A 17,229-nucleotide genomic window follows, 5' to 3' on the forward strand; every position below is an offset into this window, starting at 1 on the left:
TTAGGTATCTGATTAACTTGTGTCAGTCATAATACACAAATGACGTCATTAGATTATAACAGACGTTATGAGACGTTTATGAATCAAAATTAAAAGAACATGGCATTTAAAATAAAATTTAAAATTTGTTTTAGGTGACTTGTCATTTAAATCGTTTTGAAGTGAACGTTTCAGTAACACCATGCTTCGCACAGTCGCTATCAACAGACACAAACCCCTGTAAACCTAGCATAGAAGTGTATGTAGTCCGTATTAGCGAAATGTTTCAAGATACCAAAATTGAAGCCGAATACAATTGGTATTGCACTCTATCGGTTTTGACGAACATATTGAAATGAGATGCCGGTCATATTGCAAATATATTTATATATTATTCATTTATTCAAAAAGTCACTTGTTTACCGCTTGTTGATCTTTCGTTAGGTATCTGATTAACTTGTGTCAGTCATAATACACAAATGACGTCATTAGATTATAACAGACGTTATGAGACGTTTATGAATCAAAATTAAAAGAACATGGCATTTAAAATAAAATTTAAAATTTGTTTTAGGTGACTTGTCATTTAAATCGTTTTGAAGTGAACGTTTCAGTAACACCATGCTTCGCACAGTCGCTATCAACAGACACAAACCCCTGTAAACCTAGCATAGAAGTGTATGTAGTCCGTATTAGCGAAATGTTTCAAGATACCAAAATTGAAGCCGAATACAATTGGTATTGCACTCTATCGGTTTTGACGAACATATTGAAATGAGATGCCGGTCATATTGCAAATATATTTATATATTATTCATTTATTCAAAAAGTCACTTGTTTACCGCTTGTTGATCTTTCGTTAGGTATCTGATTAACTTGTGTCAGTCATAATACACAAATGACGTCATTAGATTATAACAGACGTGATCATGCTTGTTCATTTCCAAAACAACTGGAACATATGTACGTAATTAAATACAAAAACGCTCTATATTGCTGACTATCAGCCTGAATTGTCACTGTAGTTTATCTTTGAACTGCTAGCAGGTAACTATTTTCTTCGTCACGGTATACGCTGTGGTTACGTGGTGCGGCGAGAGACAAAATATGTGCGAAACTCACAACATATGTTGGCAGTGTTGGTTACATATTCCAGGTCATCAGATCGGGGTCAATAAACTTTATAATTGATGTTCGAGACGAGTGGTCGACTCTCACTTTTGCATTTTTGAAACGGCATTGGTATGCAAATTTGAAAGTATACGTCACAACTCACGTGTATTATTATATTTCCGGCAGTTACGTGCAGGAGCAGACGCGTGTTTGCTGGCGTTTTCGCGTGATTCCTTAAAACCCCTGTATTGGACTATGCTTGCTATATGATTTAAATGATTATTACGCCAATTATGATGGCAGATATTTCGGGAAAAGGCACGAACGTGGGGTGAATGGAGTACTTGATACATCATAACAACAATGACCTCTGTATTGACGTCTTCTTCATCGGCAGCGTTGCATTCATCTGGCACGCGCACGGAGGCCACGGAGATATGGGAGCTTCGGGAGCCGAATAAGAGAAGTTCAAATGGGGGAGTTGTGAATCCTGTAGCGATACGTGAATATCCCGAAACCTCGCGTCGACTTCCTGGCATAACCGAAAGACCTAACCAATCAACAACAGCCGCTACTAAAGGGCACAAACAGCCGTTAGCATGGTGCGAATTTATAGTCAAACGTCCAAAAATTGCTTTTGGTGAGTACATTTGTACATGTACATGTACATTTCCAAAAAAGACGGCGTAGAGAGTAGTAAGCGATCGGTTTTAATATCATACCGGTGTCAGCATGATGGATTGCATTAGGGGCGCTATGCAAGGTAATTACTCCTACCCTACACAATGAATATTAACATTGAAGTTCTGCCTTACTCTTCAACTTCGTTGCACACTAAAATGAATGAAAAACATCGCTGTATCAAACCTAATCCTCTCTATAAAGCCCCAGGCTCACAATTGACAATCGTATCTTTATTTTGCGTGCGATAACGGTCAAGTAAGTGTTCAATGAATTCTCGGAACAGCCAGCACTATGGTAGATCATGTTAAAGTATTTGACCGGTTCGGTTTACCTACACGGAAACTGAATGTTTTGAAAACGACTCTTTATATTTGATTCTGACATCTAAGTATATGGCACAGCGAGGGGTTCAATGGATAAGCGAGGCTGGTTGTTCTTTCAACCAATTTTTAAATCATCGCATAAAATATTATTTTATCTGATGTTTATTTTTTTAATTAGTTTTTCTTAAGATTAATAATTATATATCTACCAGCGGAATTAGTCCCAATATATCATGGTCTAAATAAACCTTGTAAATATAATTAATTAATAATTATTGACAAAACATGCGTATTTTGTCTGCAGCCGTGTAGTGAGTGTTTTTGTTGGTGCTCTGTAAATATGCGAGTTCATTCTGAAATCACTGGTGTGTGAAATGACAGAACGATCCATTACAGCATAGAGGTTAAGATAGACAGACCGTTAATTCCACTGTATTATATAGCATTTATCCCAAAGAATTACAGACCGTAAAGTTGTATAAACAGCATCATTTTCATTATAAAAATGATAAATGAGCAATCTTGTATTTTTTATAACAATTTGACGACATTGCGGAAGATTTAATATCCAATTATTTTGGATACAATTATTGGGAAATTTTTCTACAAAGAAATACAAATTTAGCTGTAACTGAATTCGCCATTTTTAGAAATACGTCATTGGTGTCTGGTGCGTGTATCTCACTAATGCAATCTGTTGAAATAACAGCTGTGGCAGCAAATATCCCACCGCCTATACTATTTGTATACGTTCTTTGTCGTGCAATGCATGCATATATATGTGTATAAAATCGGCGCATTTATCCTATGTCATGCATTTATTTTTGTATTCTCAATGATTACGAATGGCAAAAAAACAATCACAGGACCAGCTAAATAAACAAAGAATTACAAAACATATTATATTTAATGCATACATGCAAAAGGCAAGGTTAAACAAAACGTATTACACCAAATTTTGATTTGAACTTGCGGAAAGAACTAATTATTGCCAAACATTACTTGGTAAATATAAAAACTTGGTCAACCAAATATATAATCAATTACAAACGTTTCAGTTTCAAATCTTGACACCAGAGGGCGCAGCTATTGTTGTCCGCTTGTAAATAATCGGACACTTGACACATGACACTTACCTTAGAATTGTCAGTGTAATTAGATACATTTGATGTTAAAATACAATCCGACATATCACTGATTTGCATGATTCAGTAATGTCATAATTTTCAATATCTCTATATACTATGTTATACCATTCATGTAAATCTGATTGGTTCGTGCAAGCAGATTGACCTTTTGACATGATTGATGATTGGCTATCGCAAATAAGCCAATATCTCACAATACTCAGATTGGTGGTTTTACACAATATTGTTTTGAATTATTAACAATTATATTAATTTAAACATTCCAAGTAAAAATGTATATGTAAGATCTTCGTTTCAAATTCCCCGAATCTTAACTTCTCCGTTCACATAAATTTGTTTCTCTAGTGAGCGATTCGTCAAAGATTATGAAATGACAACGGTTTAAAGTTAATTGGAAATTTTGTTACCAATACAAACCGTAAATATAGTGATAACATCAAAAATAAACACCCAACCTTCCTATATAATGAGCATTTCACTACAGAACGAAACGACCACTCGGGGCCCAGTCACAATACAAATGACGGTTACAGTGAGGGTAAAGTATCAATATTACAATGTTTCCCCGATAAGCACAGCGTGATGCTCACAGTAGTGCAATAATCTTTGCATTTTCATTTCGAAAACTCACCACACGTCATTCAGACACAGGGCCGGGCATGTTCGGTGTAAAATTACAGTTTTGGTTTTGAAAAAAAATAGTATGAGTTTACATATTCACCTTAACTTGGTGATGCATATACTCTGGTTTCTACTACCCCTCCCCACCATATTCAAGTAGAAACGTTTTTATGAGCTCCATTTTTATTTTTGACGATTTTGAACTGTTCGCACTCGCTTTGTCAGTAGATAATAGCGATGCCAATTACAATACGAATGGTGGAATCAAAGCATAGCGTTTTGATTTGGATTCGATACGAATATCCAGATTGTCTGCAGCATTCAGTGACAGGTGTATATTACAAAAATGGAAATTACATTTCGCTGTTTTGTAGCAGCAAATTTAGCAAAACGAAATCTCATTTGTAACCACACTACAAAATACAGCGATGTTTGTGTTGATCGTCTTTCGACCAACGTAGTCGTACGTTTTGGGGGTCAGTTTCATATAAAATTGTGAATTTTTATTAAATATTTAATAAGTATGTTACATAGCAATCCACTGATCACTGAGTTATACATTTTATTGTGCCAAAAGAAAAATGAAGGCACACGTCCGCAACTTTTAGGAGTACAAGCAAATCGTGTAGCCGGACCGTGACATGCGTGAGATGCTAGCATACGGAGTTAACACCTCCGGTTGAAATGATAACAGCTGTCTACAAAGTACTAGTAAACAACTACACGGATCATGTAAATTACATTTCCCTCGACGCATTGGTGCAATTACTGAGCCGCGGTTTAAAATAAAATGCACACGTTACGTGCAAGGTGACAAATCATTGATACACTCAATAACACTGGTCATATGTAATGTCGATGTGATGCAGAGTATTCACCAATTTTAAAACTTCAAAAATATTCGTCCAAATTAAAAATAACTTACTGGACAAAATGAAAAATGACGTGTTGATGCGTATACGCAGTCAATTTGTTTCCGTGATCAACAAAACAAAACTTGCGTTAATAGTTCCATTATATGAAATTGTACTTCAAGATATTAAAAGATACAGAAAAACAAATTAAAAAGTAGGTTACTTAAGGTGAAGCGGAGAAAAAATGATATCACGGAAAATTCTAGAAAATGGTACAACGTATGAGAAGCAATGTATTAATGTGAATATGCGATAAGTTGGTACTATAATTGACAGCTGTTAAAACAAATCATTGGAAATGTTATTGTATAACTATTGTTTATAATGAGTTGACAATGGTAACCGTTAAATATTTATTATTAATAAATAATATGTTAACATTTCATGATTATGTTTTATAGTATTACTGAGCAGTTGACATGGGATGATTTAATCGTTAGCCCCAATCGTTAAAAACTGCATTGAAACAAATAGAAGATAAGTTTGGAATTATATTGTGTTGCTCAACTTTAACTTGAAATCATTGTCAAATGTAGTACTAACTCGATTTTTTCTTTTCTTTTCGTTACAGGTGTAACCCTGTGTTGCAATTTTTCATTTTTTCTCCTAACTATCATACTAGTCGTGTCTGGACAAAATGTTTTCCCGACTGTTTTTACTGATTTGCCGCTACAGCTAAAATACGACAACCAATGGTTACGGTTCATGGCATGGCAGGCCAGGGACAATAATTTCACGAGATATGTCCATACTGTCGACAGTTTGGGTTATTCCGCCGGTATTCGTTCAACTTTGTACCAAGGAATAATCATCGTCTACGAATTGCCGGGTGGTAATGTGCTGAGCAAGACGAGTTTAGAAGCAATTCGTGACTTGGAAAACGAACTGACTGCTAAACCTGGTTATGTCGATTATTGTCAACTCAACAGGCTTGGCAATTGCATTAAACCGATATCAATCGTTCGCTTCTTCGACGGTACATACGCAGCGCAGCACCCGGTGTTCAACGATACGAATTTCCAAAACATCCCTGCGGTGTTAGCGGCAGCAAATTCGGTGCCTAAACTTCGTAACATGCTCCAGTTTCACCTTGGAAAAGACTCGGTGATCGACGAGGTCAATAGCATCGCGATGTCTTCCTTAACTCGGTCCATCATCCCACATGGCTTGCCATTAGAAAATATGTCCGATGAAAAAGAAATGACCAAAATTGTAGACAACTTCATCACATCCACATACGAATCACGCCTACAAGAACTGAACAGGAACGGCTATGGCGGCTTGCGGATATTCTATAACTCACGATTACTTTGGCAGAATGCAGTTAACAAACAAGTAGAAAAGGATCTAGTTTTAGTGGCAGGAAGCATCGCTTTTATATTTGGTTTCATCTGGTTCCAAACTAATTCCCTTTGGATAACAGGATTTGCAGTTCTCGGCATCATTACGTCCTTTTTCTGTGCTAATCTAATCTACCGGTACGTGTTCGATTTTCACTTTTTTGGCGTATTTCACATTTTAGCTATCTTCATTATCCTCGGCATCGGGGCTGATGATCTGTTCGTTTTTATGGACACGTGGCGAGCTACGGAATTTGTGGAATACCCAGGCCTAGAATACAGGCTTTCTGATGCCTACAGACGAGCTACGGGATCCATGTTGGTGACGTCACTTACTACATCTATTGCTTTCTTCGTGAACGCAGTGTCCCCTCTTCTCGGCGTTAGTACATTCGGGATATTCGCGGGAATCCTCGTACTTGTCAACTATATCACCGTGATCATATTTTTTCCAACAGTAGTGATCACCTACCATCTGTTTTGGCGCGATTTCCTTTGGTGCTGTCACAGGCCCTGCATAAAACGCCCAGTAACCAATGAGAGTATGGAAGTCCTGAATGAGCAACGAAATAAACAAAAAAACATCGTTGTAAGATTCTTCGTTGGACGTTACTACAGATTCGTAACACATAAAGTGAGTCGCTGGAACATAATTCTCAGTTTCGCCGTTTTAGTGGCCGGGTTTGGTTATTCTGCATCTCTGCTTGGACCACAAGAAGAAGGGGTAAGATAATAAATGACGAGGAGCAAATATTCTTATAAACATAAAGTAAATTTTTAACCTCGGAGGCATTTTTTGTGTGTCGTGTGGTTCAAGTCTATTTGCATGTTTCGTTATTACGCATTCCTGTAACATATATATATTATCCAATATCATTATTTGGATGTAAAACAGAATAACAATTATTGTGATTGGCAGATGAATTAGTGTTGTTACCACCCGGATGTTTCCAATTACTTTATCACAATTTCTAGTATTTCCCGGATTAAAGTTACTTTAACTGCGTCAGATTTCTGTCGACTTTTCATTAATTTCAATTACTTTACGCTCTGACAGGTTCAAATTTTCAAAGATGGTAGCAACTTCATAGAATTTGCGAATAGGCGCAGAGACTCTTTCAAACCAAGCATGAATGATCGTGTGTCTAATGTGAATATAATCTGGGGATTGAAAAACCAAGATTTATCCAGATGCCACCACACCGATTACGAATGTCCTGGAGACACAATTTGGGACGATAGTTTCGATCTAAATCCACTACCTGCCCAAGCTGCATTGTTGGTAAGTTCGGTAAACGAGACCGATTTTACCTTTTTGGTAAACTGTACTGGTTTCATGCAAGTGTTACTTCAAATAGAACATATTAATTTATCATTTTAGAAACTGTTTTATAAATGTTTAAATTAGTCCATAATTTACATATTTGATTTTTCATATATCCGCAATTATAACTAAATTATTATCTAAAATCAATGCATGACATAGCGCATCACTTTTTCTGATTACGTACATTTATTTCAAGTCCGTTTTTACATATAAATGATATTTGCATTACTGTAACAGAAGTTTTGTGACCGACTTCAAGGGCTGACTGACAAGGAAATCGATGATCTTCACGTACGTCGTGATCTTGTGACTGGTCGTCCCCAGGTCAAGTGTTTTATTGAAAACATGGATACATTCTACAAGGTGAGACATCTGAGCATACAGGTTCCGTAAGAACGGGTTCAGTATTAGTATAATATTTGTATTTGTGATACATACCTTAGCCAAAAAATTAGTTACCAGTCGATGTTGATGATTTTTGCCGACTTTTGATGATTACAACGATTTTCACCATCTCAAATTTGAAATAATTACCAAAACGTGAACTTTTTAATAACAAATCATTGTTAATGACATAATTCCCGTCATGTTTTTAGTGACTTTAATTAAGTATTTTAGGTGATTGGAGGAGTCAGGCGGTAAATAGTGCAAATCCATTATAAGAGCACATTGGATTGTAGGAAAATCAATGTTTATCAACACAAATATAGAACATGCGCGGCGCGACGACTGCCGCCCTTTAAGGTGGAATTGTACTTTCAGTTTCACAACTTTATGATATTCGATTGTGATACAGTTAACATTTCACTTTAATTAACGGCATACGTAACTCTAAGTGCGATTATGGTTTCTCCGTCTCAGAATATAACACGTGTCAATGGCTCAACCGTGAACTGGAGTTTGCCGACCAGTGAAACCAAGATACGCTCACTGATGGACGCAAATCCTAGCATCTTTAATACGTCCCAGCTACATAACACATATTATCGATACTTTGAGACTGGACTTGGTTTCTGGCTCACACGCGGATACACAGGAAGAGCTAACCCTGATAATGAGGCTTTCCAAAATTACATTGGGGAACAAGAGGACCCAATGGACACGCTGAGCACATTGACTGGGAATGGTAAGTATGTGAACTGAAAATCATCAATTCAAGGGAAAGTACTAATCAGAATGTTTGCTCAATAATTCAGATGTCCGCCATTTAACTTTGGAAATGTGATTTTTTGAGTTACTGATGAAATATATAGTGTACATTCATTTTTTGCGTGTAATTTTGTGTAATTATTTGGCCGGCAGTATATGAAATACACACAGCTTAAACACATGTAGCTTGTAATACTTATTATCACATTACATAGTTTGTCCATTTTTTCAGACAAATACGGAACTCGATTACGCTATGCTGCAATATCCGTGACGACAACGTTAATGTTCGGGAGTATTGGTTACAACGACGGAATTCCTATTATCGATGCTTGGGAACGTTTTATTAACACCGAGGTAAATATAATATACTTTATAAATCATCTGTAATTCATGTTGTAGTTATCGTCGGTTCACCTGTAGGATTTCCCACCATTGCGCACGAAGTCCAAACGTTGTGTGTGATAAATCGTTCGTAAATTGAAGATGTGTGTACACGACCAGTTGTTAATAACAAAATCGGCAAGACATAAGACTATGTTTACGTCATCAACATAGATCAAATTAGCTGAGGGCATTCATTCATTATTTTAGTCAGAATACTAGTATAGACATATTAAATATTACGTATGTTCAATTGAAAAGACTGATAGACATTATAAAATTATCAAGTCAGCTTTAATTGTCGCTATAGGTGTGCCACTAAACAAATACATGTACACTGAGAGTGAAAAAGACAAATCTAAATTAATTAAGTGTATAAGTTTTCCCCCAAAAAATATAGCAATATAATTACTTTATCGGTCCCTAACATCCACAGTCAGCTGGCGCACACGTGATAATAAAATAAATACGATATTTAATATATGGGGGCCGCCATCTTGAATGACGCATAAAACTAAATATGAGACAAGTTGTGAAACACATTTTTCAGATTCCTACAAATCAGGACAAAAATACCAATCTTTCACAAAAATACGGTCCGTTGGGGTTATATTAAGCCAACCGATAACAAAATTCGGCCGAATTCGTCGTTTTTGTGTGGAAAAATCCCTTCCATACGAACACCTAATGGTTTCATTGTCAAAGTAAATAACATTCGAAAATCTAAATTCAGATAAATTTGTCCCAGCTATTAGAACACAATTATAGAGCTTTTATAATACTAATTTAAAACTCACTTCAAAACCACCAAACTTCTAGATGATTATTTCTGTGAAGAAATAGTATATTATTGTGCATGTGTTGAAAGAAAACAAAAACCGTTATTTTTCCATGTACTTGAAATATGTCATGGTAACACAATATTTGAACTCATAGTTCATGAATGAACTCCATCTCATTACTATGCTTGTATTGAAGCTCCACATGGTAAATGCTATAAATTGAAGATGAGTGCGACAGTATTTGATAGTGTTCTGAAAGACAAGTATATTTACTATTCATCAGTTCAAATTAGGCACCAATGTTTTTGTAAGATAAATACCTAAATCAAGGAGTTTCTGTAGACTGCTTTTCCACTGCTGTTTCAACTTGTTTGTATTCATATTAAAACAAACTTTGATAAATGAAATAATATTATGTAACAAAGGGCAAGGTTAACTTTAATTTCCGATGTTAACTTTGATTTCTGATGTTTACTTTGATTACTGATGTTAACTTTGATTACTGATGTTTACTTTGATTACTGGTGCTATCTTTTGTAGATGGCGAAGATGCCTCCATCAGTTTCAAATGGTTTCCAGTGTACCTGTGAAGGCAGTTTTAATTTATGGCACTGGATAAAAGTACAAAAAGTATGTACTTCATTCCTTGATACTGTCTATTCTGTATGTTTTTTTTTTTTTTATTTAATTTAATTTTGTTTTAAATTACTATCATGATAATCGTGACATGCATTGCAATTGTGCCAATACACGGTTGTTCAAATAATCCAATATAAGCTTGACTCGGTATGAACATTCTTAACTGTAGAGCTGTAGAAATTTGTGGAGATGTAAGGAATCAATCGAGATAGCAGAGTTGCTGTGGTAGTGATACAATCAGAATATTTATTGGTGTTGGAATGTGGAGATTAAAGTAATATTGCCTTGGAAAGTTAACACGTACACAATTGAATGCAGTTGTTATGTCATACGTATGGCAATATTTCTTAATGTAGACCACAATGTTTACAGAATGTTATTCATTTGAGTACTTCCTTATTGATGACATAGATTGGGTGTAATAGGACCATTGGGTCTGGGTGAGTGAAATGTTGTCAGTGTGATTACAAATTATTATACTGCAATATGGATATATGATTAGAATTATAATTGGATATCTTTAAAATAACGGAAGATATACGCGTTATAATGTGTCTTATTACTGCGTTCATAGAAAGCGTGTTTTCACTGATGTATATGACGGTTAATTAAATCTCAATTAAAAATCTGATTTTAAAAATGAGACCCATGTTCGTATAAATTTTATCAAAAATTAGTACTTTTCGAAAATTACATTCTGTCCTCTTTAATTATTGTCTATGCGCCATTCGACGTGAGTACAATTTGTGATATACACACAAGTCTAACTTTAACATTCAAGAACGTTAATTGACTGATTCTATTGTGTTTTTGAACACACATTATGTAATGAATGTCAATTGCGTAGGAAACACTGCAATTTTGTCAGAAATTAATCTCCTAAACATGTTGAGATTTATGCTATAAAAATAACTGAAATATGGAAATTGCAAAATAAACGGTCGTGATCGAGAGGTTTTCTTGTTCAATGTGTTTCATCGAGATGCGTGTGATGAACACAGGTTTGGCATCATTTAAGTTTTTAAAACCGTCATAACGTACCTCAGAGCCCTCCAAGCTGAAAATGACCCAATGCAACGAAACATCATCTACAGCTACCGGACATTCTGACCTCTATCCGTTCCGTTAAACTTTTGACTTAGTTTGGAAAGTGATTTGAAAAAAAAATAACAGAGGATGACATTTCAAGTCAATTTGTTTCTATTGTTATTCCTAAGTCAAAAACTGTATTTCGTTCATCTAGTATAATTTAAAATCAAAATTATGTGTGTCACCTATGCGTATTAATACGCAAATACACATATAAATATAGAAATATTTATTAATAGAAAAAGTATTTTAATGCTAATACATGTATGTCGTATCTGAATTGTATTTCCCTTTTTATTGGTAAGTTTATCGACTATGTCGTGTTCGACTCGTGCTGTAACTGAGGCGTGCTGCACGACAACTGTGGTGCTTTATAATAATAATCTAATTCAGTGTATGCACATTTTTGTTCCCATGAGGCACAAATACCAATCTTAGTTTAATTAGTGTGTTTCTCAATTATTCATGTGGTTATTGTGGTTTCTATGGTAACATTCGTCAATATTTGATGTACTATTATATTCATAACGAGTATGTTTTCACGACGCAACCGTTATATCACAACTCTCAATGATGTACATATTTCACACATAAAACAAAAACAAGGAAATATATAGGCTTTATCTTTCGGGTAGTACTGTGAAGTAAATTGATAAATATGTGTATCATTTTATTTCAATTTCAACAGACGCTAGCCGACTCAGCCATTAAGGGGATTATATATGGAATAGTTTTAGCTTTTCCAGTTCTCGTCATAGCAACACAGAACATTATCTTGGGCACCATGGCAACCGTATCAATCGCTCTTACTACGGTGTGCGTGGTGGGCGTCATCCCCATGGCAGGATGGAAACTTGGTGTGAGTATTGTGCATGGCTGATGGCTATCGGCGTCATGTTTGTGACTCGCTAACTGTGTACATTATACTCTTATTTCAATTGCAGTTTCTTAATCATGTCACATGACAATTAGTGCTTCCAGTATAATGATATATTCTTCTTTGTAGGTTTTGGAATCGTTAAATCTGTCTATCATCGTTGGTTTAGCCGTCGACTACGTAGTTCATCTTGCTCAGGGATATCACCTATCACAGAAGGAAGATCGTCTTGGAAGACTACAAGACACACTGGAACATGTCGCCGTGTCAGTCGTTTCTGGGGCCGCCACCACGCTTGGGGCATCACTGTTCATGCTCTTCGCTCAAATTATATTTTTCATGCAGTTTGGTATCTTCATGTTTGCCACCATCGGTTTCTCTCTGGTCTTCTCACTCGGCCTTTTCACCACACTTCTGGGGATTATGGGACCCCAGGGACAGACGGGTTCTCTAGTACTTATCTACAATTGGATTATTGGTCGGAAAAACGGCGACGTTGAGTGTACCACTTGTGACGGAAAGGGGTACCATGATCCGAAACACTATGACGTACGATCAGTAGCTCTCAGTCCGATCAACAGCCCGCTGATTAGCTACAGACCATCATTATGAATAACCTTTTCACCACGAGACTTTCGGCACTTTTTTTTTTGTATTCTTCAATAATTCTGGAAATAAACCCTAATTTTTGAGTATACAGACGAAATTTCAGTCAATTTTCAGTTTTTACTCAAAAATTATTTTGAGTATTTTTGTCTTCTGAAGGAAGACTATAAACGCGACTATTTTGTGAATTTGCGATGAAAAGCGGGTACTGTTGGTGAAAAGGTTAAAGCAAGTTCTGTTGTCGTTGTTGGTGGTGCATTCACCAAACTATATTCGTGAGCGGATATTCAATAATAGTTTTACAGAGAAATTATCAGACTGATAATTCATTAATACACTGCCTGATATAAATTCACAGTGCGCATGTATTTAATCGGCATACTATGGTATTTTCGTGGCGATGTTGTTTCATGCGCTTGGTGCTGAGTAATGCCGACAGTACTCATGAAGCTGAATAACTATTGAATAGTGAGTTTTGCTTCCTGTTAAATATGTGTTCAGTAACTGGCTGAATGAGTGGTATAGGAGGTACATGATTTGTATTTCGGTATTTGTTGATAAAACATTTACATTTGTGCTAAAACTTAACTGTTAATTGTGGAAAATTATGTGTTAATATTTTTCGCTTTTATTGTATATGCCTTGTATGTAAGTTATTTTTTGAGTATTGATTATCAAGGAAAATTTGTCAATTTAAATGTAGTATATCGTCAAATTAGGCGAGTTTGTTCAGCACTGCACGTGTCACGTCATAATAAGTTTCCAGTCAGTATTCAATTTAATTGATGTGGTCAGTTTTTCAATGTTTGATCAAGGATCAGATAAACCATTTTTTTTTTAGAACAGTGCTCATGATATTACCAGTATTCAATGATGGTATATTGTTTATTGATTCGCATTTATATATTATGTTTATTTACTGATACTTTACAATTTCAAGAAGGCTGATACTTGATACAAGTATAGCTAAATAGCTTCTAGGCGATGTTAAAACACCACCTCCCTCCCTCCCATGTGAACTATTCACACAAGTCATCATATACATGGGGGTAGTTGATATAATCAATGCCATTGTTTCAGTGTATCACTTATATTCGAAATTGTCGTATTGTTTATTGTATGACGCAGCAAAGCTGTGCGTTCAAGGTATTCGCGCCCACATTTATAGGTACTATCCAATCAAGGTATATTTAGTCATTTGCCATATCAAGTTAGGTCGCTTGATTCAACCTCGGGATCAAGGCACTATACCCGGGCCGTTGCGAAAGAAAATCAGGTTATAATCATAGAGTAATGTGATGTAATGTTTGGAAAGAAAACACTGTTTATTGTACTGGAATATGCCTTTTATATCTCCCAATAAAATCAGGCATATTTGCAAACTTGTATTGTTTTCTGTTTTGTTTATCATCGCGGACATTGCGTCATACTTTCACTGCACTTGAAGAAATAATTCTACTGGTGTAATTGACGTTGTCTTCACTACAGAATTTGGACACTGTAAATCGTTATTGACTAATTATTAACTTCGTGTATATAGGCGAGTCAAGCAAACATGATTCATTCTGTGGTAAAGTCATTTCATCATTGTGAAATTCTTTCGTTTTTATGCAGAAAAATGCAGTATTTTGCCAAGTAAAATCATGTTTATTAAATTTATTGTTCATACATGAGTTGTGAACACACTACATAGTTTGTAATTTTATTCAGCTTTTTTCAGTCATAATTCAAGACAAATGAAAGGCAAAATATAGCTTTTTTCTGTAATATTCTTGTGTAATCGGTAATTATGAAAATTATTCATGGGTGCATAAGGCATACAGTCTTTGTCGTAGTGTTGATCATACCAATGCAGCCACACTACTGTTACGAAAAGTAGACGTAGTACTGAGTTCTTATTCGCAAAAGGGTTGCACTTGCACTTGTAAGGTACATACCTTACGTGACAACACAAAAGAATTGCATAATATAAATCGGATGCAAACGCAGCTTTTTCTACTATTGACGTGGATATGTTAACAAGTCTCGTACCTGTCAAGACCAATTTCCAATATCACACAGCTTACTAGGGCAATGTATAGACTGCTTACAGGTAGATTTCTCCCAACTTCTCTTGCAATTTTATGTGTTGACATCGCATTTGGTGTATGAATTAGTATAAATCAAATACTTTTAATACCACAGACACAGCATATGACTCGTTTTTTAAGATGTTTTCTAGGATTTGTGATGCGCACGCGCCGTTCCGAGTTAAAACTATCAAAGCAAAAGCTAGCACTAACAAGTGGATCACTAGTGCTATTAAAAAAGACTGGAATTCTTACTTGGCAAAGACAAGAATTCTGACAAAATCCCAGAACAACTAAATATTATAGTTAATAGCGACGATCATATTCTTTCTGATCCTATTGAGGTTATCCGGGGCTTTAATACACATGTTGCTAGTGTTGGTGAAACTATTGCAAACAGCTTACCTCAAACCTCGGCCTCTAACATCTTTTAAAACTATCTTGACCGACCAAACGTAAATACATTTTTTGCCACCCAACTACTGTGAGTAAGGTAACACACCTTTTAAATAACTTGGACCCAATGAAGTCTTGTGGCTGGGATAACTTGCCACCTATAGTTTTAATTGATGAGGCAGATATTATTATTGCTCATCCCTTGACACATATTTTTAACAGATCTTTTTCCTCATTTCCCAATATGTTGAAAGTTGCCAAGGTAACACCAATTTTTTAAGAAAGGTGAAAAGCAGGATGCTAGTAATGCTAGACCTATTTCAGTAAAATATTGGAAACCATTGTGAATCAGCAATTTGCTACTTATCTTGAAAAATATAATATACTTCACAAACATCAATACGGATTCAGGAAAACGCATAGCACAAAACTGTCCCTAATTAATTTGGTAAATCATTTGTTACGTAATATTGACCAGGGAAAGCCCACGCTAGGTATATTTATAGATTTCAGCAAGGCCTTTGATACAATCAATAACAACATGTTATTATCAAAGTTAGACCATTACGGGTTTAGGGGGCTCTCACTTCAATAGGTCAAAGATTATCTTCATAATAGGTCCCAATATGTACATTGCAATGGAATATCATCATCTAAAACAAGCATTAATTACGGGGTACCCCAAGGTTCTGTTCTAGGCCCAACATTATTTTTACTCTATATATCTTCCCAATTCCACTATTTTTGTTAATTGTTGCCTCTTTGCTGACGACTCCAACTCATTCCATACTCAATTTACATGATGCAACCTCCCATTTAAATGATGTCCTGCTATGGTGTGATGCCAACAAACTTTCCATAAATAAAAAGAAAACGAATTATATTATTTTTAGTAGCAAGCAAAACTTGTCTAATGGAACTAGCTCAATTAGCATCAGAGGAGAATGTGTTCAGGAAGTCAGGATAGTTTCATTTGTTGGTGTTTTAATGGATAAACATCTTAATTGCTCATGTCACATCGATCTCATCAACAGTATAATTAGAAAGTGTGGCCTATTATATAAACTTAGAAAATTCATACCCCTTAACCTTTTAATATTGCTTTATAATTCCCTAATACAGCCGAATATTACTTATGGTCTGGAGGTTTGGGGTAATACATATCACTCACACTTAAATACCATTTATATGACCCAGAAAATGTTAGTTCGCGCAATGACGTTTAGTTCGTTCACTGAACACTCGGCCCCTTTATTCAAAAAATTAAACATCCCTGATATCTATAAAAAGGAAAAATTAGTCACTTGTACTTTCATCCATGACTTAATCCACCATAATTCTGCCCATAATATTAATAACTATTTCAAACCTATCCATCATCCATATCAAATCAGACAACTTCACAATCAAAATCTTTTTGTTGAATATACCCATACAACATTTGGCCAGTAACCGGTGACATACTCAGGTGCAAAAATATAGAATAAAATCCAGGCTAAAATTAGGTCAATTATCTCACGCAGTTCGTTCAAAAAAATGATTAAACAATTATTATTGACAGAAAACTAGATACATATGATTTTGTCCTCTACAATAAATTTCTTCCCTATTGCGACGTTAAGTCAAGCTTCTGTTAGCATAACATACAATTATATAGTGTCAATGCTGTTTATGAATGAGAACTCGTCATAATCAGAACTCGTCATAATCAGAACTCGTCATAATCATACTCGTCATAATCAGAACTCGTCATAATCAGAACTCGTCATAATCAGAACTCGACTAGCAT

General features: G+C 35.5%; 1 protein-coding gene across 1 annotated transcript; it reads left to right on the plus strand.

Annotated features, from left to right (window-relative positions):
- Nucleotides 1-1,248: 1,248 nt before the first annotated feature.
- Nucleotides 1,249-14,357, plus strand: LOC100372582 (protein dispatched homolog 1-like). The gene is made up of 9 exons (XM_002736470.4): nt 1,249-1,732; nt 5,354-6,846; nt 7,180-7,404; nt 7,687-7,812; nt 8,311-8,575; nt 8,831-8,955; nt 10,305-10,394; nt 12,181-12,351; nt 12,499-14,357. The coding sequence occupies exons 1-9, from the start codon at nt 1,456-1,458 to the stop codon at nt 12,979-12,981; spliced, it is 3,255 nt and encodes a 1,084-aa protein (XP_002736516.1). The 5' UTR covers nt 1,249-1,455; the 3' UTR covers nt 12,982-14,357.
- Nucleotides 14,358-17,229: the final 2,872 nt, after the last annotated feature.

The sequence above is a fragment of the Saccoglossus kowalevskii genome, chromosome 2 (genome assembly GCF_978046115.1).
Source record: "Saccoglossus kowalevskii chromosome 2, keSacKowa6.1, whole genome shotgun sequence".
NCBI lineage: Eukaryota > Metazoa > Hemichordata > Enteropneusta > Harrimaniidae > Saccoglossus > Saccoglossus kowalevskii.

Excerpts from the sequence above, each read along its gene's own strand:
- LOC100372582 (XM_002736470.4), top strand. The coding sequence starts at position 1,456 with ATGACCTCTGTATTGACGTCTTCTTCATCGGCAGCGTTGCATTCATCT. Across the intron at positions 6,847-7,179 it reads TTGGACCACAAGAAGAAGGG|GTTCAAATTTTCAAAGATGG; the intron begins GTAAGATAATAA and ends ACGCTCTGACAG. Across the intron at positions 7,405-7,686 it reads CTGCCCAAGCTGCATTGTTG|AAGTTTTGTGACCGACTTCA; the intron begins GTAAGTTCGGTA and ends TTACTGTAACAG.